Raw genomic sequence first — 23,219 nt, forward strand, 5'->3', positions numbered from 1 at the left:
TATAGCACAGGGAACTATATTCAGTACCCTGTGGTAAACCATAATGGAAAAGAATATGAAGAAGAATGTATATGTATACATGACTGAGTCACTGGAGTACAGCAACAATTAACACAACGTTTAATGCAACTATACTTCAATAAAAAAATAAATTAAAAAAAGAGCAGGGAGAAATGCATGTGTCCCCAGTCTCTTAACGTTTTCATGTAATCAAATCCATCAGTTCTGTTCTTAATCGTTCAACTTTCAGTTATTGTGTTTTTAAAGACCTTCTACACGAAAAGCTTATGTAGAAGCAGAAGCTAGATATTCAGAGCTTGTTATAACAAGGGAGTTAGCCACCCTAACTTGTGTTTGGCAGAGACTTAAAGACAGGCAGGGCAATGGGAAAACTTTAGAGTGAAAAAAAGGAAGACCATCTTTTCTCTGATTGGAAGTTGTTGGCAGTGAAATGCTGGTGAGCCAGAGGTATTTTATGTGATTGGTTTGGTGAGCATATTTAGATTTCTCTAGTTGGTGGCAGGGCAAAAATAGGAAGGCTGGTAGTCATTGATCAAGTCCACAAGACTGCTGTAGAGGCTGTGGTTTGGCTTGTGCAGCTGCTTGCTACAGAGGTTGTGCATTACAATTCTATTGTCATCTGGTCATCGTCCGTTGTGTATTCATTCTCTCACTTAAAAATAAAAATCATTCTTTCTTTCATTTTGTTTCAAATATAAAATCATTTTCAGATCTAAATATTTAACTCATTAGAAAACTTATGTTTTGCTAGCAGGAAAAAGGGACAATTTCACTTTGACGGTAACATTTTTTTCCTAAAAGTGCAATATTCTACTCTTTGTACAATATTAAAGTTCACAGTTATAGGATTTCATTTATACGTCTACGTTCTTTCAATGGAATTAAAGAGCAAAGTTAGACTCCTCCCCCAGACTGCCCAACCCATTAAAAAAAAAAAAAAAAGCCTCTGAGGTTTTGTTTTGTTTTGTTTTGGTGGCGCCAGGCAGCATGTGGGATCTTAGTTCTCCCACCGCGGAAAGAACTCGTGCCCGCTGCAGTGGAAGCGCGGAGTGCTAACCACTGGACTGCCAGGTAAGTCCCCACCTCTGTGGTTTTTACTAAAATTATTTCTTTGACCAACTTCTCAAGAAGAGGAAAAGGACAAAAGGGCCCAGAGAGGTTAATAGGCACCTGCCCGAGGGAGGCGGTGGGCGGTTAGCAGACGCCGGCTGGTGGGCGGGGTGCGGGGGCGGAGCTCGGGTGACGCGACGCTCACGTGACCGTTGGGCCCAGAAGTGGGCACTGGTCCGGGTACTGGCCCTCCTTCGGTGTTGTCGGACCCGGAGCCGTCTGCGAGCCCCTAGTTGTTGCTCCTGGTTCTTTCAGGTCAGTGTGAGGGTTCTCGTCGCTGCCTGTGGGACACCGGAATGGGGGAGGAGGAACGGACGCGGAAAGGAGAAAGGTTGGGGATGGGGTTCTGGTCGAGGGGAGCTGGCCAGACTGTAGCTAGAGATGGCGGTGGGAAAACGGCTAAGGGGGAGCAAGCGGCCATTGGGCGGAGGGAGGGGAAGGCGGACACCCCAAGTACCCATTCCCCTTTCTCTACACATCCTCTTCTCTGCCCTCCGTCCATTTTGGAGCCGGAGATTGTGAGCTAGGGGGCGCCCCAGCAGTCAGGCAGTGGAAATAAATCCCCTCTGCCACTCTGCGTAGAGTAGAAAGTTGACCTCAAGGGTGGAGAGGCGAGTTGCCTTTGGGAGAGAAGGACGCAGAGATCCAAAATTAGTTTGGAAAACATCCTGGTCTGGCGCCCGAGGCGTGAAAAGAAATGGCGGCTGGGGTGCAGGGGGCGGAGTAGGGGGTGGGGGAGGGAAACGGTGGGTGAGGAGGGCAGGGATTCTGGAAAGGGACCCGATTCCCTGTGCATGCACCGATGCCCATCCCCGGTCTCCTGTCTGTCTGCAGGTCTACGTGTCTGTTGTTCCCAGCGCTCTACTGGGCTATAGAAAGAGGAGGAACCTGTCCAGAATCCCCGCAGGTCAGTGAAGGAAGAGGACACTGGACAGGGACCCAAGGGGTGGGGAGTGTGGAGGGACCGCCCGCGAAGAATTGGGGGCCTCACTGCCCACTTCCCAACACATTTACACACTGCCGCGCTGAGCAAGCATAAGGAAAAATGGCAGGGCCTGCCAAGGAAGCATTGTCTCACGTGTGCACGAGGAATGGTGAGGTACAGGGTGGGCAAAAGGCACTCTCGGAGGGCCAGGCCAGGTCAGGAGATCCCTAACAAACGGCAAGAAATGACTACTACTATCCGGACCTGCATTTCACCCCCAAAACCTCAGTCTCTCTTGTCTCCTCTTTGTCTTCTCTTCCCCCGCCCCACTCCCAGGACAGGAAAAGGAGGGGATACTCACCATGGAAAAACTCTGCAGTGAAAATGAAGCAAAGCCTGAGAACCAAGGCAAGATGGAAAACAAAGAACAGCCACTGGATGCAGGAAAACCAGGAGCAGCTTGTACTAAGGAAGACAAGGAAACGTTAGAAAACAAGGGAAGAACAGATCACAAGGGAAAGACAGATGAGGAAGTATTAAAGGTTAAGGAAAGGCCAGAGAATGAGACAAAGCCAAAAGAAGAAAACCCAGAGAGCCAAGGAAAGCCAGTGAGTGAGGAAAAAGCAAAAGAAAGTGAAGCAGAGAGTGAGGAGAAGCCAGAGAGCGAGGGAAAGCCAGTGAGTGAGGGAAAACCAAAAGAAGACAAGCCAGCCAGGGATCCAAGGGAACCCAGGGCTGGCGGGAAGCGCCCAGCTGGGGAGGATGTACCAAGGAAGGCCAAAAGAAAAACCAACAAGGGGCTGGCTCAGTGTCTCAAGGAATACAAGGAGGCCATACATGATATGCATTTGAGCAATGAAGAGATGATAAGAGAATTTGATGAGATGGCCAGGGTAGAGGATGAGGTGAAGAAAACCAGACAGAAATTGGGGGGGTTTATGTGGATGCAAAAAAGTTTACAGGACCCCTTCCACCCAAGGGGTCCAAGGGAACTCAGGGGTGGCTGCAGGGCCCCACAGAGGGGCTTTGAAGACATTCCTTTTGTGTAGTGCATTGGCAGGCATTTACCAGGCCATGTGCTTTATTTAACCTTATGCTAATCCTATACTTTAGGTGTCGCTCTGATTATTCAACTGCAGCCCTCTGTTTCAGTAGCAGATTTTCATCCATTGCATGGAAAAATGTTTATGGTGCATTGTAAAATTAAAAACAAAAATAGTTTTCAGAACCATATATATGGCATCAGTCCATTTTTGTAAAACTACAAAGATACTTTACTAGTGATCCATGTACAGGAAAAACTGAAAACTGTCTACTAAAAAATCAACAGCGGTTATCTGTGGGTGATTTTTTTTCTGTTTTTTGTTCATCTGTTTATATTCTCTTAAAAAAACACAGATTACTTTTTATCATAGCAATATTGAAAGATAAAAAATAGGAAAGCAATATCAAGCAATCAAGTACTATTCAGTGAAGTGCCTTCTGAAGGCAGTGGAGCAACATAAAATTTGTGTTGCCAGGATGTGAACTGAGTAAGTGTCACATTACCTCTGGGACTCAAAGGTGCAAGAATCAACTTGGCAGTTATTACAGATCCATTTTTGTAAGGGAGACTCTTGGCATCTGTGAATTAGGGATAAAACTTGACTTCTAGGGCTGTGGAGAATATTCAATAAGATGCTGAGTATGTGAGCTGGTTCCCACCCTCTCCCCTGCACTAACAGGGCCAGAGCCCCAGCAGATGTTTTGGAGAGGGCTGAGGAGGTTTCAAGTGTGTGCAGGAATAAGTCCGGACAGCTGTGAGGTGGGTGGCCCTCTCCAGCTGGGGTAATGTCATGACTCTTGGCTGGTATGCCTCTGCTTGTGGGTACTGTACCCTCCTAAGGCTCCCACCACTGCGGATGGGCTGGAGACCGTGATGGTCTAAAGCAACACCGTGTCACAACTGAAAGGTGGAGAATTCTCTACAGTAGAGTTACCCTAACTCACCTAGGTAGCACCCGGTTGTCACTTGGGTCTTGCTATTTATAAAGTTCTGATAAAACATACCTTTCCAAGTATTTTGTTGGTTTGTGTGTGTTTCTGTGTACAGCCATCTGCACTGGATTTAGATACTGGAGATTGAACCAGGAGAAAAATCTGTGACCAGATGCTGTGCTATTCTCACCTGTTAATCTCATGTCTGCTGATGCTTTTTTCTTAGAAGTTGTCTCCTAGGAAATTCCTGTTAAACCCTGGCTTATCATTTCAGCAGACCCATCTACCTATGTGATTTTTTTCCCCCTCTGTCTCTTCATTAGCCTTTTATTTGCTTATAGTGTTTCTTTAAACGTTTAGGCTAGTTGTAGATTTACAGAATTATTACAATGATGCAGTTTCCATATACCCCATACCTGTTCTTAACATCTTTTTAGCTTGAAGCGTTCGTCACAATGAACCAATGTTGATAAATTATCATTAACCAAGATACATACTTTATTCAGAGTACCTCAGTTTTTCCCTAATGTCTTTTTTCTGTCCCAGGATCCCATCCAGGTCTTCATCTTACAATTAGTCATCATGTCTCCTTAGGCTCCTCTTGGCTGTGACAATTTCTCACACTTTCCCTGTTTCTTATGCCTTGACACTTGAGAAGCACTGGTCTGGTACTTTGATTAGTGTACTGCAGTTTCAGTTTGCTTGATTTTTCTCTTATGGTTAGACAGGTGTTAAGTGCTTTTTTGGGAAGAGGATCACACAGGCAAAATGGAATCATATAAAAGGTACATACTATCAATATTATCACTGTTTATGTTAATGTTGGTCACCTGGCTGAAGTAGTGTTCTCAGGATTCTACATGGTAAAGTTACTCTTTTATTTCTCCCTTTCTAGACTATACTCGTTGCAAGAAAATCACTCTGCACAGTCTACACTTAAAAGACTGCAGTGTTATGTTCAATCTTGTTGAAGATGGAGTATCTCCAACATTTATTTGGAATTCTGCATATTTGATTTCTCCCCATTTATTTAATACACTTTGGGCTATAATACTACTACATATATTTTCATTGCTCAAATTTTTCCACTTTTGGCCATTGGAAGTTCTTTCAGTTGGCTCTTCCATCTATTTAACATACCCCCATCATTGTGTACATGTATGTGTATGTTTATAAAACTTTGGTGCTATAAAATGATCTAGTCATATTTTGCATATTTCCCGCCCAAATCCTAGAATCAACCATTTCTCCAAGGGACCCTGGTACCTTTGGTTGGTACTAAAAACCAAGATTTAGGTGTTAAGTGTACACCCTACCATTTGGATATCATTGCTTCTAGGCCCTTTCAGTTGATAAAGAAGATATATATGCATCTCTTTCTGTCTGTCTCCATATATATATATATATATATATATATATATATATGTGTGTGTGTGTGTGTGTGTGTGTGTGTACATATATATACATCTTTATATGTTTTAAAATATATAGAGAGAAAATTTTGTCTTTAATCTTAACAGACTCTACTCATTTCCAAAGTTACCTGTATCAGTGCCTTATTCTTGCATCCCTTTCAGTGAAGTTGTTTCATGCATTTGTGATATACTTAGAGTCTTTTGTCACATTCTGCATTGTGGGAATGTTGTTATAAATGCACTTTTAAATATCAAATTCCAGTTGTTCATTGCTGTTATATAGGAAAGCAATTAAATTTATATATTAACTTATATCCTGTGATCTTGTGACCAGGAGTTTGTCAGTGCTTTGGCATTTTCTACATAGACCGTCATGTCATCTGCAAATAGAGATAAATTTATTTCCTCAGTTCTAATCTGCACACTTTTTATTTCCTTTTTTGTCTTAATGCACTAGCTAGGACTTCCAGTATGATATTCAGTAAGAGCAATGAGAAAGGACCTCCTTGCCCTGTTCCTGACACTCCAGGTGAAGTGTCTCCTTTTTCATCACTGAGTATAATGTTAGTTTCTTGTAGTCTTTGTTGTTCAGTCACCATGTAGATATTCTTTATCAAGTGGAAGAAGTTCCCCTCTACTCCCAGGTTGAAAGCGTTTATCATGAATGGTTGTTGGAGTCTGTCAAATACTTTTTCTGTATCAGATAATATCATTTAATTTTTCTTTTTTAGTCTGTTAACATGTAGTGGATTATATCAATTGATTTTCAAATGTTGAATCAACCTTAAACACCTGGAATAAATTTCAGTTGTTTGGCACATAACTTTTTATACATTATTAGATTCAGTTTTATAATACTTTGTTGAGGATTTGTGTCTGTATCCATTAGAGATATTGGTCTGTAGTTTTCCTTTCTCGTAGTATCTTTTATCTGGTTTTGGAATTGGGGTAATATTGGTCTCACAGAATGAGTCAGGTGTTCTCGACTTCAGTTTTATGGAAGAGATTGTGGAGAATTGGTATTATTTCTAACTTAAATGTTTGGGAGAATTCACTGGTGATTTCTAAATGTTTACTGGTGATCCTTAAATGTTTGGTAGAATTTGGTCCTAGTGATTTCTATCTTTGGAAGGTTATTAATTACTGATTCAATTTCTTTAATAGATACAGAACTATTCAGGCTATCTTTTTCCTCTTGTGTGAGTTTTAGGAGTTTGTATCTTTTGAGTAATTAGTCCATTTCATCTTAAGTTACCTAATTTGTAGGCATAGAGTTTCTCATAGTATTACTTCATTACCTCCTTAATGTCCATGGGATCAGGAATGATAACCCCACTTTCATTTCTGATATTGTTAATTTGAGTCTTTCTTGTTTTCTTGGTTACCCTCATAAGAGATTTAATAATTTTATCTTTTCAAAGAACCAACTTTTGGTTTTGTTGATCTCCTCTGTTGTTTTCCTGTTTTCACTTTCCTTTGATTTTGTGTCTAGTTATTTCTTTTTTCCTATTTGCTCTAGGGTTCGATCCCTGGGTTGGGAAGATACCCTGGAGAAGGGAAAGGCTACCCCCTCCAGTATTCTGGCCTGGAGAATTCCATGGACTATACAGTCCATGGGGTCACAAAGAGTCGGACATGACTGAGCAACTTTCACTTTCACTAGGCTGCCTACAATGAGGGAGACCCGGGTTCGATCCCTGGGTCGGGAAGATCCCCTGGAGAAGGAAATGGCAACCCACTCCAGTACTCTTGCCTGGAAAATTCCATGGACAGAGGAGGCTGGTAGGCTGCAGTCTATGGGATCCCAAAGCGTCGGACACGACTGAGCGACTTCACAGGCTTAAATGACTCTTCTTTCTTTAGTTTCCTAAGAAGAAAGCATAGGTTATTGATGGGAGAACCTTCTTTTCCATATATGCGTTTAAGCTAGAAATTTCCCTTTAAGCATTGCTGTTGCTTTACCCCAGAAATTTTGATATGTTGTATTTTCATTTAGTTCAAAGCATTTTAAAATTTCTGTTGAGAATTCTTCTTTGACTCGTGTTATTTAGAAATGTGTTGCTTAATTTCCAACTAGTTGGGTTCGCCATCTATCCTATTATTGATTTCTAGTTTAATTCTACTGAGAGCATACTTTTATGATTTCTATTCTTTTAAATTTGTTAAGGTGGGTTTTATGGACTCTCTTGAGCTCATGTTCTATATGAGCTTGAATGTTGAATGGAATGTTCTATAAAGGTAAATTAAATCACGTTGATTAATAATGCTGTTCAGGTCGACTATGTATTAGGTGCTCAGTTAGGTGTCTGACTTTTTGTGATCCCATAGACTGTAGCCCATCAGGCTCCTCTTTTCGTGAAATTTTCCAGGCGAGAATACTGGAGTAGGTTGCCATTTCCTTCTCTGACTATATCCTTATTGATATTCTGCCTGCTTAATCTGTCAGTTACTGATTGAGGGCATTAAAGTTTGTAACTATAATAATAGATTTGTCTGTTTCTTCTTTCAGTTCTATCAGTTTTTGCTTCATATATTTTGACACTTTGTCATGTACATATACATGTTTAGGATTATTATATGTTTTGCTCACAATTGATCCCTTTGTCATTATGTAGTGCCTCTTTCGGAGAAGGCAGTGGCACCCCACTCCAGTACTCCTGCCTAGAAAATCCCATGGACAGAGGAGCCTGGTAGGCTGCAGTCCATGGGGTCGCAAAGAGTCGGACATGACTGAGCAACTTCACTTTCACTTTTCACTTTCATGCATTGGAGAAGGAAATGGCAACCCACTCCAGTGTTCTTGCATGGAGAATCCCAGGGACAGCGGAGCCTGGTGGGCTGCTTTCTATGGGATCGTGCAGAGTCAGACACGACTGAAGTGACTTAGCAGCAGCAGTGCCTCTTTTGATCTCTCATAATTTTCCTTGTTCTGCTTTGTCTGAAATTATGTAACTACTCCAGCTTTCTTTTTTCGTCCAGGTTTTTTTTTTTTTTTTTTTTTTTTTTTTAGTACAGATCTTTCTTGTTGCTTTACTTTTAACCTCTCACTCTTTATCAGGGCTTCCCTAATAGCTCAGTTGGTAAAGAATTCACCTGCAATGCAGGAGACCCCAGTTGGATTCCTGGGTTAGGAAGATCCCCTGTAGAAGGGATAGGCTACCCACTCCAGTATTCTTGGGCTTCCCTTGTGGCCCAGGTGGTAAAGAATCCACCTGTAATGCGGGTAGACCTAGGTTCGATCCCTGGGTTGGGAAGATCCCCCAGAGAAGGGAAAGGCTACCCACTCCAGTATTCTGGCCTGGAAAATCCCATGGACTACAGTCCATGGGGTCTCAAAAGAGTTGGACATGACTGAGCAACTTTCACTTTCACACACTCACTATATTTAAAGTGGGCTTCTTGTACACAGCATATAGTTGGTTTTTTTTAATTCACTCTGATAGTTTCAATCTTTAGTTGATGTATTTAGACCATTCATATTTAAAATGACTCAATATATTTGGATTTAGTATCAACCATGTTTATAACTGTTTTCTATTTGTTGCCAGAGGCTTCTTTTTCTGCCTTCTCTAGTTTATTTTTGCCTGCACCAGGTCTTAGTTAAGACATATGGGATCTTTCAGTTTAGTTGCAACATGTAGGATTTAGATCCCTGATCAAGGATCGAACCTATGTCCCCTGCATTGGGAGTGTGGAGTCTTAGCCACTGGACCACCAAGGAAGTCTGCCTTCTCTAGTTTTAATTATTTTACATGATTCCACTTGTCTTCTCTTAGTGTATCGATTATATTTCTTTAAAAATTTTCAATGATTTTCCTCGAGTTTACATTTTTAAATAAGAACATTTTCAAATAACACTGTTCTGCTTCACTTATATGTAGTACAGTTACCTTAAGTGTTCATTATTCATTTCACTCATCCATTTCCTGCAATCACTTAATACACTGTTATTTTATTACTTTAGATAGAGAGTTGTCTTTTACATCAATTAAGAATAAGACAAAAGATTTCATTATACTTTTATTTATTGCATTTCCAATGCTCTTCCTTTATGTAGATCTGAGCTGCAGGCCTGCACCATTTTTCTGCTGCCTGAAGAAAATCTTTTAACATTTCCTGAAGGAAAGGTTTGCTGATGCTGAATTCCATCAGTTTTTGTTTGTCTGAGAAAGTCTTTATTTCTCCTCCACATTTGAAGGATTATTATACTGGACATAGAATTTTAGGTTAGTTTTTTTTTTCTTTCAACATTTTAAATATTTACAGTTATAGAGACAGGAGTGTTAACACTGAAATGGAAGGTATTTTTTAAATTTCTTCTTGTAGTTCTGTCAGATTTATTTATTTTGAGGTCTGTTTAATAAATGCATACAAATTTTAAATATCATTAAGTGATGCTTATGTCTTGTAATGCTTTTTGCTTTAAAGTCTATTTTGTTATTAATTTAACTATAATGGCTTTCTTTTGGTTAGTGTTTTCATGTTATTTTTCCCCTATGCTTTTACTTTCAGTCTTTATGTATCTTTATATTTCAGATATGTCTTTTGTAAATAGTATATAGTTGGGTTTTTCCAGTCCAAAAATCTTTGTTTTTTAATTGCTTCATGTAAACCATTTACATTAATGTACTTACTGCTATTAATACTGGATATAACCATTGCACCACATTCCTTCTCTTATACCCCATCTGGTTTATGTTAGTTTTTTCTTCCTTAGGATTGATTATTTTCTTATTTTTGCCCCTCTATTAGCTTAGAAGTTTTACGTTCTTACTCTTCCTTGATAGTTATCCAGTAATTATAGCATATAGTCTTGACTTACTAAAGGCTAACATTAATTTATACTTATACATACTCTTTAGATAATGCCAGAACTTTAAATGCTTTTACTCTAGTCCTCTTGACTCCTGTGTTGTCAATACGAATTAACAAGATAATATTATTTTATATAGTATTGATTTAAATTTATAGATAGATATTTAGCCTTTTAATTGCTTTCTTTTCCTTCCTTCATCCCCAGTCTTCCATCTGAGATCATTTTCCTGTTATCTGAAAAATGCCCCATAGAATTGAGTATTTCCTTTGGCTTCTGACTGCTGCTAGAAACTCTTTGTTTTGGTTTATTTATAAAGCTTTTATTTTGCCTTCATTTTTGAAGGGTATTTTTGCTGGTTATTTTCTTGGTTGGTATTTACTTTCTTTCAAGATACTAAAGATGTCACTTCACCATCTTCATGCTTTCATCATTGCTGTTGCAAAGCCAGTAATTAGCCTAAGTTTTGTTCTTTTTGAGGCATACTCTATCTTTTTGGCTATTTTTATGATTTTCTCTTTGTCTTGAATTCTCTGTAAATTCACTATTATGTATTCTATGCACAGGCTTCTTTTTATTTATCCTGCTTGGGATTTGTTAGACTTCTTGGATCTATGGATCAATATCTTTCATCAGTTTTGAAAAATCCTCAGCCATTAAATCTTCAAAGATTGCCTCTGAACAGTTCCATTTCTCTTTTCCTTTTAGAATTCCAATTGAACATGTATTAGACCTTATCCTACTGTCTTGTCTGTATTTTCCATATTTTTGACCACCTGTGCAGCCTTCCAGATAATTTCATCTGAATATAATTTCTAGTTATTTAATTCTCTTGAATTGCATCTAATCTGCTGTTAAAAGCCATCCACTGAGTTTCTAATTTCAGCTTTGTTATTTTTCAGTTTTGGAGTTTTCTTTTTTCCCTACTTTTTTTTGGTTTTATGGTTCCATGTTGAAATTTTCAAGATTGGATTTTATTTATCTGAATACACTGAGCATTGTGGTTTTGTTGTTCAGTCACTCAGTCATGTCTGACTCTTTGAAACCCTATGGACTGCAGCATGCCAGGCTTTCCTGCCCTTTACTATCTCCCAGAGTTTGCTCAAACTCATGTCCATTGAGTTCATGATGCCAAGCACTGTGGTTTAGTAGTCTGTATCTGATAATTTGAATAATTCAAAGCTAATGTATCTGCTTCTGTTGTCTATTGCCTATAGTGCTTCTTATCTATGATGTCTCTTTTCTTTGTTTTTCTGGTTATCTTTGTGTATGGGCATTGTACTTAAATAGCTGTTTGTTGGAATAATTTGAGGCTGAGGATGATGGAATCTTTCTCCAAAGAAGATTTTGTTTGCACTGGTTAGGCCCATAAGGATACTTCTGTCTAAAACCACCATAATCTATATTCAAAAATTAAACTTTACTAGTCCACCTAGACGGAGAAGGCAATGCACCCCACTCCAGTACTCTTGCCTGGAAAATCCTATGGATGGAGGAGCCTGGTAGGCTGCAGTCCGTGGGGTTGCCAAGAGTTGGATACGACTGAGCAACTTCACATTCACTTTTCACTTTCGTGCATTGGAGAAGGAAATGGCACCATACTCCAGTGTTCTTGCCTGGAGAATCCCAGAGACGGGGGAGCCTGGTGGGCTGCTGTCTATGGGGTCGCAGAGAGTCGGACACGACTGAAGTGGCTTAGCAGTAGCAGTCCACCTAGATGTTGCAAAGCCAAGCTAAAAGACTTTGTGAGGGCTAGTTTATTTCCAGTTTATAATTACCCTTAAAGTGAAACATCTGGAGTTCCTAGGAAACTCCTTCCCTTTTAATAAAACTTGGACTTTGAGTTTTGTTATTCTAGTGCTTTGAGTCTTCTAAAGCTTCAGTTCATTTAACAATGGTTTATTCCTTAACCTTTACTCCTTAACCATAGATGCCCTTAAGAAAAATACAGTTAACCTTATGAGTACTAAAAGAAAATGGGGAATTCCTCTTTGACCTCATGTAGGAAAAGAGTTTTTAACTATGAGTCAAAAATCTAGATGCAATAAAAGACAAATCTGATAAATATGACTATTTTTTAATGCATGGAAAAAATACATCATAAAAAAATAAAGCAACTAACAAGTTGGAAGTAAATATTTGCAACTTTTATAATAAAGGCCTAATATAATGTATAAAGAACACTTGAAAAGTGCGAAGGAGCAATAACCCAATAGAAGAATGTGGAAAAGGGACTTCCCTGGAGGTTCAGTGGCTAAGACTCCACACTCCGAATGCAGGGGGCCCAGGTGTGATCCCTGGTCAGGGAACTAGATCCCACACGCCACAACTAAATATCCCACATGCTGCAACTAAGACATGGTGTGGCCAAATGAATAAAAAATAAATATTTTTTTTTTAAAAAGAAAAATATGTGGAAAAGACATGAACAGACAATTCACAATGATATTTAATTTGCTATTAAACAGAAATGCAAAATAAAATGCCATGGATATACTACTACTCACTTATCAGTGAAAATTAAAAAGTATGTCATATTATGTTGAAAACTGGGGAAATAAGCACTTACCTTTATTTTTGGTGGGAAAGCAAAAATGAGTCTGAGATTCAGGGGAGGGAATAACCTGGATATGTAGATTTGGGAATCTGTGTTTACGGAAAACGGACAGAGTCAGGGAGAGAGAACACATGGACTGAGAAGAGCTGAGGCTCAGGACACAGCTACACAAGGTGGCAGCGCAGCTCCCTGGTGGGACCAGCACCAGGGCTCTAGAGTCAGGAGGAGCTAGTCTTGAAAGCGGGCTGTGGGGCTATGTGGTGCTCTAGGCCAAGTCTGGTACCTTCCTTGTGATCAGCTGCTGCAAGTGGGGCTAATGGGCATCTCAGAGGGATGCTGAGCGAGGACCCGAGATGCTCCAGGTAAAGCACGTGCAGTCAGGAAGCCTCTCCACTCCTGCTTTATCGGTAATGCCTCCTTCTCCAACCACCACCCTCTGCCGGCCTCCACCTTCTGGAGCTGTCAGGTCCCTCTGGGCTGGGGGCAAGGGAGTGGGGTGGGGGACCTGGTTCAGGTGATGCGATGCTCACATGACCGGCTGGGCGCTGACGTGGACAGCAGCCCCCATGCCCGCCCTGCCCACGCAGAACCAGTTCCCAGAGCTGCCCCGGCGAGGGGCGAGAGGGCTTAGGCGAGCCCGAGGAGGTGCAGACCTGGTCTGGGCGCCACAGGTCAGTATCAAGGTGGCCACTGCGGCGTCCTGGGCAGGGGTGGAAGCTGATGGGACTAAGATTCAGGAGCAGCGGGGAGAGACGGGGAGAAAGGAGGGGGTCCCGAGATGAATGTGGAGAACGGTGAGGCGCGACGTGGGCAGGTGGCCCCGTATCCTCCTCGACGGCCCTCCTCTGTGCCCTCCCCCCATTTTTGAGCCTGAAATTGCAGGGGTGGGGGGGGTGTGTGCCCCTGCAGTGCAATGGTGAAACGTAGACAAATTCTGAAAATAATTCCCTTTCACACCTGAGCCCAGGAGGAAATAACTGACCTCACATAAAGGGGTGGGGATGCGGCGGGTTGCTTGCACGGGAGGAAGACACAGAGACCCAAAATAGTTTGGAAAGCATCCTGGTCTGGTGCCTGCAGCCTGAAAAGTAATGGTAGCTGGGATGCAGGAGAGGTAGGGGGAAAATTGTAGGATGAGGAGGGCCTGGATTCAGGAAAGGGACCTCAGCCCATGGACCGTGCAGTCCCTCTCTGTCTTCTGTCTGCAGGTCTGCATGTCTGTTCCCAACACTCTGCAAAGCTAGAAAAGGAGGAGAAACCTGGCCAGAATCCCTGCAAGTCAGTGAAAAATGGGAGGGCACTGGATAGGCATGGGGCTGGGGGGCACAGCTTGGGCAGCATTTGAGGGCCCCACTTCCCATCCCCCCACCAGATATAATATACACCCTCCCTGCCACGTTAAAGGATGGTACAAGGTGGCAGGGCCTGCCACGGAATGGTTGGCTGTCAGTGCAGGAGGAATGGTGGGGTAAAGGGTAGGCAGAAGGTACACTAGGCTCGGCCAGGTCAGAGGACCACTGACGCGGGTGAGATGCCAGTGCTGTCCAGACCTGCCTTCCACACAAGCCCTCAGTCTCCCTTGTCTCCTCTTTGTCTCTTCCACCCTCATCCCCCAGGACAGGAAAAGGAGGGGACATCTCAACATGGAAAAACTGCAATGAAAATGAAGGAAAGTTGGAAAGTGAGGGAAAGCCAGAAGATGAAGTAGAGCCTGAAAATGAAGGAAAGTCAGATGAGAAAGAAAAGCCGGAAGTGGAGGGGAAGTCAGAATAGGAATGAGAGCTCCAGAATGAGGGACAGCCAGACGATGAGAGACAACCCGCACATGAGGGACAACCAGCAGATGAGGGGAAGAAAGAAAAGCAGGGCAAGTTCGAAGCTGAGGGAAACCCACTCAAGAAGGGCAAGCCAGAGTCCCAGGCAAAGTCAGAGAGCCAGTCACGTGCTGCTGAAGAGCGCCCTGCTGAAGATTATGTGCCCCAGAAGGCAAAAAGAAAAACGGACAGGATTCCCCCAAGGACTATCAGGACAACTTACAGGAAAGGCATCTGGGAGGTGAGGAGATAATCAGAGAATGTGAAGATCTGTCAACGGCTCAGCTTCAAGAGCTAAGGAAAAGACAGAAAATGGGTGGATTTCATTGGATACAAAAGAAATGTACAGGATCCATTCACCCCAAGGGGCAATGGGGTGTCAAGGGAATGAAGGGAGGAGCCAAAGGGGCATACATGATATCCCATATCTTTAATGCCTTGGCATTTGATTCTGGTTTCTTTGATGAGAATATCACTGACCCTGCTTTCCCTGGCAGTCACTTGTCAGGCTCTGTGTTTTATCCTCAAGCTGATACTTTGCTTAGGTGTCACTGTCCTTACCAGCAGCCATTTGATCCAACTACAGTGCTCTGTGTTTCAGTAGGGGGTTTTCACTCACTTTCATGGAAGAGATGTTCATGGTACACTGTAAAAAGAGCAATAAAAAAACACTTTTCAGAACCAAATGTATAGTATCAAACCAGTTTTGTAAAAGGGCTTCCCTGGTGGCTCAGACTGTAAAGAATTTGCCTGCAATGCGAGAGACCTGAGTTTGATCCCTAGGTCTGGAAGATCCCCCTAAGGAGGAAATGGCTACCCACTCCAGTATTCTTGCCTGGCAAATCCCATGGACAGAGAAACCTGGTGGGCTACAGCCCATGGGATCGCAAAGAGTCAGACATGACTGAGCGACTAACACTCTTCACTTTGTAAAAGTAGTAAATGTTTGCGTAATGCATTTGTGCACAGAGAAAACCATGAAAACTAAAAACTAGGTGATAGTTTTTTCCTGCATTGTAGCCAGAAAATAGGTCTTGCCTGTACTCAAAGATGAGTCCAATCCTCAGATGGTACCTCCATGCCATTCCTCCACAAGTATGTCCATCGATGTTTTCCCCTAGTTGTAACCACGTCAGTGGGCACTGGCAGCCCTTCTCCTGGGTCCTCTACCATCCTATGGCTCCTCCCAACATGTGTGATTCTTTTTCCTGTCTTTGCTCACTCATCTCTACTTTTTCTTAAATGATGTTTGTCATAATAAAAAAATTCCTAGAAATCAATACATGATAAAAAAAAATTGAAATGTTCAGTGAGCTTATGAGGGCAATGAAGATTCCTGTTGTCAGACTGTAAAATGATAAGTAAAACATTACATCTAGGACTCATAGCTAGAGGAATCAACCTGACAGTTACAACAGATCCACGTGCTCTAAAGGTCAGTCTTGTCATCTGTGAAATGGGAATAAAACTTGCCTCACAATCTGCTGAGTGGACCAGATGAGGTACTGGATATGTTAGCTCTGTTGGGAGAGCTCCTTTGTCGCAGTAGGACTCTGAACCTTGTCAGACACTCAGGAGAGAGCTGAGGGTAGGTCTCACCAATGCCTAGCAACAAGTCTAAGCAGCTGAGAAGAGACTGCCACTCTTCTCTGGATACTACCATATCTGCTGGGCATGGCTGCTCTGCCGGACCCTGTACCCTCTGCTGACAGGTATTGATATGATGGAGTCCTTATGGTGACAAAGCTCCTCTGGTTCCCTTTAGTCCCCAAAGGGTCAAAGCCCCTATCTGACTTCTATAGGAATGTGGGTAAATTCCCTCTCCCAACTTCAGAGTTGTATCTACCCTCGTGGCATTGCCCCAGGGCAGTTTGGGCTCCATTATATTACATAGTTCTTAGCAAAGTAGTCATTAACAATTTAGTTCATTTTATATTTGCTTATAGTAGTTTCTTATCTCTTACAGGACTCATATATTTTGGGTCCCCTGGGGATTGTATCCTGAGACACATCTATGGATGAAACAGTGGATAATTATTTGAACTACACACCACAGTACCTCAGGGAAGCCATATCTAAATTTATATACCATTCTTAGTGTGAATTTTCTCTCTAAAAAGTCTCCTGGTTGGTTTCCTACACAAATTCAAAGGACTTGTCCACACATAATCAGAGAGGGTTACACAAGTGAGTTTCAAACTGAAAATATCCCTTCCCATTCCAGACCAATTCCAACTAAAAATTGTAACAGTGCTCTTAAAAATATTAAGAACTCTCAATGTTAGGGATTTTAATTTAACCCACTAGTATGTCGCTTTTTCCAAATGAGGACTTTCTTATTCACATATGTTTAATAAATTATATGATATATATACTTAATTATGATTGAATCAGAAGCCCCGAGTTAAAAAAAGATACCCTGTTCATGGATTAGAAGCCTTGATAGTGTTAATATGGTAATTCTCTCCAAAAGTTATCTATAAATTCAATGTTATATGGAAAAGCAAAGGACACAGGATAGCCAAAATATTTTGAAAATGAAGAACACAGTTGAAGGACTCATTGCCTGATTTCAGGGCTAACTAAAACTACAGTAATCAAGACTGTGTAGTATGGCATAGGATAGACATAGATTGATGGAATAAGACAGAGTCCAAAAGTAGACCCACATGTATATCGTCAATTCATGTTTTAAAAAGGACCCACAGGAATTCAGTGGAGAAAGACTTTTCAACAAATGATACTGGAACAACTATGTCGTCTTGGTCAGTTTGTACTGCTATAACAAAAATACCACAGACAGGAATTTTTCATAGTTCTGGAGTGTGGGAAACCCATGATCAGATGCTGGCAGATTTGGTATCTAGTAGGGGTCAGATTCCTGGTTCATAACCAGATGTCTTCACATGACAGAAGGGGCAAGGGAGCTTTTTGGGGTCATTTTTATAATGAAGCTAATTCCTCATGAGGGCTCCACTTGCATGGCTTAATTGCCAAAGGCCCTGCTTCCAAATACCATCCAACGATGAATTTCACAGTTACACAAACAATTCAGTCTATAGCAGACATCAATATACAAAAAAAGTACCCTTGCCTCACACCATATACAAAACATGAATTAAAAATGGCTCACAGAACAAAATATAAAACCCCAAATTATAAAAACTTTATTTAGAGAATTCCTGGGTGATCCCAGTGGTTAGGATTCTTAGCTCTCACTGCCAAGGGCCTGGCTTCAATCCCTGGTCAGGGAACTAAAATCCCATAAAGCCACGTGATGTGGCCAAAAAAAACAAAATAAAATAAAAATAAAAATTTCATTTAAAGATAGGAACAATATGGAATAGTTTGTTGTTTCAGAGTAAACTATTAATGTTTATTAATTCTGAAGTAGTTGAAAGATTTTTTATTGTAATTTTTTATTTTAAGCTGCATTGGGTCTTCATTGCTGCTTGGGCTTTTCTCTAGTTGCGGTGAGTGAAGGCTACTCTTTGTTGCAGTGCACAGGCTTCTCATTGTGGTGGCTTCTCTTGTTGCTGAGCACAGGGTCTAGGGCACTAGGGCTTCAGTAGTTGCGGCGTGTGGGCTCTAGAGCACAGGCTTAATAGTTGAGGTGCACAGGTTTAGTTGCTCCACAGCATGTGGGATCTTCCCGAACCAGGGATTGAACTTGTGTCTCCTGCATTGGCAGGAGGATTCTTTACCACTGAGCCACCAGGGAAGCCCAGTTCAGAGATTTTTGAAATGAATTTTCTGTCACTATCTACTTTATAAGTTCCAGAGGTTTCTTCTATTAAGAAATGGGAAAAGGCAAATGCTAATTATAAAATATTACATGTGGACAATAAAATTTAAGATATCATTAGAAAAATAGGGAAAAGGGTAATCCTGGATTAGCATATGACATGAATTTGTGCCATATGACAATTTAAGATAATAACTGGACAATGAGGGTATTGACAAATTTCTGTGAAGTTCAAACAAGTCTAGAATATCTATATTAGTAACATATATCCATACATATATAACCTAAGAAAGCATAATATTTCTTATTTGACAATGTTTCCCATGTATTTTAACATACCAAAAAAAAACCCTAATTGTTTTAACATCTCTTTTATAAAGTGAGAGACAGTTTTTTTGAGAGTTTCTAAGGACCCTCTGGAGAAGGCAATGGCACCCCACTCCAGTACTCTTGCCTGGAAAATCCCATGGACGGAGGAGCCTGGGAGGCTGCAGACCATGGGGTCGAGAAGAGTCAGACACGACTGAGCGACTTCACTTTCACTTTTCCCTTTCATGCATTGGAGAAGGAAATGGCAGCCCACTCCAGTGTTCTTGCCTGGAGAATCCCAGGGATGGGGGAGCCTGGTGGGCCGCCATTTATGGGGTCGCACAGAGTCGGACACGACTGAAGTGACTTAGCAGCAGCAGCAGCAGCAAGGACCCTCTGGGAAATCTCAAAACTAGTTTGAGGTCAAAAAGACTCCATTTAGATTTTGATTTTGGGAAGCTGCCAAAAATGTCAAAAAGTTTGAACATTTGATTAAACAGGATCACAAGTCAATATGAAACAATACTTACTTATCTATTTAACCAAAGGGACAATCAAAAAAATTTTAAGGTAAATACAGAAGGTTACAAAACTGTGAATGAAAATATAGCTCTTTTCACATTGAGAACACTCAATTCTCCCACATAATCAAAGACCTGATAAAGACAACATGAAACACAAAAAATTCTTTTGGTAAGACAAAATCTTTGCTTTCCAGGCAGATTACCCAAAAGGTAAAGAAAAACATTTCACAATCTCTTATCAAGAGAAGATCAATAGTCCAAAATACATTTTCTTTTTAAGGGAGAGAAAACCAAACTAATTTTTCACCATTGTACTCCTCCCTCCCTCCCTTTCTCCCTGCCTCCCTCCCTCTCTTCCTTCCTTCCCTTTCTTTCTTTTTTTCTTGCCATACCTCTAAGCAAGCTAGATCTCACTTCCCCAACCTAGGATCGAATCCTTTCCCCCTACAGCGGAAGCATGGAGTCTTAACCACTGGACTGCCAGGAAAGTCCTTGTACCACTGTACTTTTGAGGTTAAAGCTCATTCTTTTAAAAACTTATAAATAAATCCATTCTAATCTTAGCCAGCTTGACCACACATAAAATTCCTTTCCCAAGATTCTGTTTACTGAAACTTTCTACCCACTCAGCCACTCAGGTTTTTTTTTTCCTGTATTTTCCTCTTCCTCATTCTAGAATACCAGTCATTTGACTTTAGAACAAAATTACTCTCTTTCCCTTAACAAAAACATGTCTTTCATACTTCTTATCCAAAACACACATCCTACTTTTTTTTAACCTACTTTTCATACATAGTTGTTTCCTTTTACCCTTATTGTTTCTAGTATTTTTAATTACATATATAGATTAGCATTCTTAACCCTTAGAAACCTTAATTTCTAGTGAAACTAAAAAGTAAACAGTTGAGGACTGCCTGTTACGTAAGCATTCTATGATTGGCAAATTTATAAATATATTTCATAATTTCTAAAAGCATATTCTTCCTGACAATGAATTTTCCAATATGGCACAACACATGTTTATACATCCAAATATCTTCAGTTCCTTTATAAGAAGATGCCAAAGTAGATAAACCTATGTTTAGTAGTTTGTTTCAGTATTTTATCTGAAAATGATCTAGATATTCAATGCATATCCATCATTAGTTAATATAACTTTTAAGTTTTCAAGTTATCAAAAAGATTTTTGAAACTATTTTTAAGTAGACATACCATGAAACATAATTACTGTGGAAAAGTTCATATATAAAGTTTTATCTTAATTACATCTACATAATTAACCTTTTAGATTACGAAAACTTCTTGAAGCATTAAGTAGCTAACCATCATCTCAAATTATTTTTCTTTCTAACAAATCCTGTAACAGAGATAATATGACTTTTAGTAAACCTGGGTAGGAAAAAAAGCTGTATGTTTGCATCATACTTAATGGTGATAACTCTGAAGATATGCCTGTTTTAATTAAACCAACGAAGTTAGACTAACTTTTATTTATGAAAGCTTATCCTAGACCACATGAACTTGAAAAACATTTGGGCTAATTTCTGTATTTCTGAGAGAATACTTTGTAAAAAAAAAAAAATTACTGGATCAACAGTCCAACTTTCAATTATCCAAATTCCTATTAAATTAAGATTCAGGGGATTCTGAATTGCATGATATAAATAAGTGTAAATTTTCTCCACAGGAAGTTTACATCATCCTAATCCTACAGTTATTTTGGTAAATAGTCTGTCTACATAGTAAAAAGTAGCCAGGTACAAAATGAGTGCAGACATGAAAAAAAAAAAGTTCAACAGAAACAACACACAGCAAATACAGATCTATAGGAGTTCCAGATATTGGAATTATAAGATTCAATTTAAAAATAACTTTTCTGGGAATTCCCTGGCAGTCCAGTGGTTAAGACTGCACTTCCACTGCCACTACAGGGGCTGTGTTTGATCCTTGGTTTGGAAACTAACATCCCATCTGCTGTCCAATGCAGCTAATAATAATAATTTTTCATACTAAATAGGAGATAAAAGACTAACTCATGGAAATTTCAGCCAGTAACTGGAAAGTATAAAAAAAATGAAATAGGCCATTCTATAACTAAAATTTTTAAATTTATTTTTCATTATACTTGAATTACAATGTTGTCTTAATTACTGCTGTACAGTGAAGTAACTTAGTTATTTATATATATATATATATATATATTCTTTTCATATTCTTTTCCATTATGGTTTTTCACAGGATATTGAGTATAATTCCCTGTGCTATAAGTAGGCCAATTTGCATCTGCTAATACCAAACTCCCAATTCAACCCTCTCCCACCACCATCCCCCTTGGCAACCACCAGCCTATTCTCTATGTCCCCAGTTCTGTTTCTGTTCCACAGATAGGGTCATTTGTGTCATATTTTAGATTCCACATATAAGTGATATAATATGGTGTTTGTCTTTATCTTTCTGACTTACTTCACTTGGTATGATAATCTCTAGTTGCATCCATGTTGCTGCAAATGGCATTATTTCATTCTTTTTTATGGCTGAGTAGTATTCCACTGTATATATGTACGACATCTTTACCCATTCATCTGTCAATGGACATTTAGGTTGTTTCCGTGTCTTGGCTGATGTAAATAATGCTGCAGTGAACATTGGAGTGCATGTGTCTTTTTGAATTATAGTTTTGTTTTTACTATCCTGATCATTTACAATATCTATAAGCATTTTTGAGACAAATAGAGCAAATTTAGGAGTTGGTAAAAATGATAGATAGGCTTTAATTGCTTCTAGAGCCACAAATTGAGTTCTCTAAAAGACTCAATTTGTAAGACAAGTACAATTATTTTTAATTCTTAAAAGAATTGGGTTGAAACCTGAATGATATCAAGAGGCTAACCCACCTATCCAACTATCTTCAATTTGCTTCTTTATATCATGGAGAAGATATCCAGCTAAGACAGAAATCAAAAGAATCGTATGTTCTAGATTTAGAGCTGTATCATTGGACTTTATTTTCTTGGGCTCCAAAATCACTGCAGATGGTGGCTACAGCCATGAAATTAAAAGATGCTTGCTCCTTGGAAGAAAAGCTATAATCAACCTCAACAGTATGTTAAAAAGCAGAGACGTTACTTTGCTGACAAAGGTCCATCTAGTCAAAGCTATGTTTTTTCCAGTCGTCATGTATGAATGTGAGAGTTGGACTATAAAGAAAGCTGAGAGCCAAAGAATTGATGCTTTTGAACTGTGGTGTTGGAGAAGACTCTTGAGAGTCCCTTGGACTGCAAGGAGATCCAACCAGTTGATCCTAAAGGAAATCAGTCCTGAATATACACTGGAAGCACTGATGCTGAAGCTGAAACTCCAATACTTTGGCCACTTGATGCGAAGAACTACTCATTAGAAAAGACCCTGATGCTGGGAAAGATTGAAGGCGGGAGAAGGGGACGACAGAGGATGAGATGGTTGGATGGCATCATTGACCCGATGGACATGAGTTTGAGCAAGCTCTGGGAGTTGGTGATAGACAGGGAAGCCTGGTGTGCTGCAGTCCATGGGGTTGCAAAGAGTCGGACATGACTGAGCAACTGAAATGAATTGATCTTTGGAATGTTTTAGTAAATCTTTCCACAAAGTCTTCAGAAGGTCTCATTTTGTTTTTTGTGCTCTGGGTACATAGTTTCATTTTAGCTTAGGGGTGGTGATGGTGGTTTAGTTGCTAAGTTGCATCCAACTCTTGTTATCCCACAGACTGTAGCCTGCTAGGCTCCTCTGTCCATGGGATTTTTCAGGCAACAATACTGGAGTGGTTTGTCATTTCTTTCTCCAGGGGATCTTCCCAACCCAGGGACTGAACCCGGGTCTCCTGCATTGCAGGCAGATTCTTTACTGACTGAGCTATCAGAGAAGTCCTTGCTTAGGGGAAAGGCCTAAAAATGCTCCTTTCAGGCTGTGAATATCAGCTTCCAATTTGCCAAACTTCTGACCAGAGCTTCCTTTAAAGAAAAATTTTCTC

At 40.4% G+C, this 23,219-nt stretch overlaps 1 protein-coding gene and 1 pseudogene across 4 annotated transcripts; both read left to right on the forward strand.

The window, feature by feature from the left end:
* The first annotated feature begins 976 nt into the window (after positions 1 to 976).
* Positions 977 to 3,455, forward strand: TCEAL4 (transcription elongation factor A like 4). 4 transcript variants are annotated; one of them, XM_027533275.1, is made up of 3 exons: positions 977 to 1,092; positions 1,966 to 2,038; positions 2,393 to 3,455. In XM_027533275.1, exon 3 carries the CDS (start codon positions 2,419 to 2,421, stop codon positions 3,103 to 3,105), a length of 687 nt encoding a protein of 228 aa, XP_027389076.1. In that variant the 5' UTR covers positions 977 to 1,092; positions 1,966 to 2,038; positions 2,393 to 2,418; the 3' UTR covers positions 3,106 to 3,455. The 4 variants fall into 4 exon arrangements, with proteins under 4 accessions (XP_027389076.1, XP_027389078.1, XP_027389075.1 ...); XM_027533277.1 differs by having other exon boundaries at positions 1,009 to 1,092; positions 2,398 to 3,392; XM_027533274.1 differs by lacking the exon at positions 977 to 1,092 and adding an exon at positions 1,280 to 1,386 and having other exon boundaries at positions 2,393 to 3,392.
* A 10,141-nt stretch (positions 3,456 to 13,596) lies between these two features.
* Positions 13,597 to 15,284, forward strand: LOC113888103 (annotated as a pseudogene).
* Positions 15,285 to 23,219: the final 7,935 nt, after the last annotated feature.

The sequence above is a fragment of the Bos indicus x Bos taurus genome, chromosome X (genome assembly GCF_003369695.1).
Source record: "Bos indicus x Bos taurus breed Angus x Brahman F1 hybrid chromosome X, Bos_hybrid_MaternalHap_v2.0, whole genome shotgun sequence".
Classification (NCBI taxonomy): Eukaryota; Metazoa; Chordata; class Mammalia; order Artiodactyla; family Bovidae; genus Bos; species Bos indicus x Bos taurus.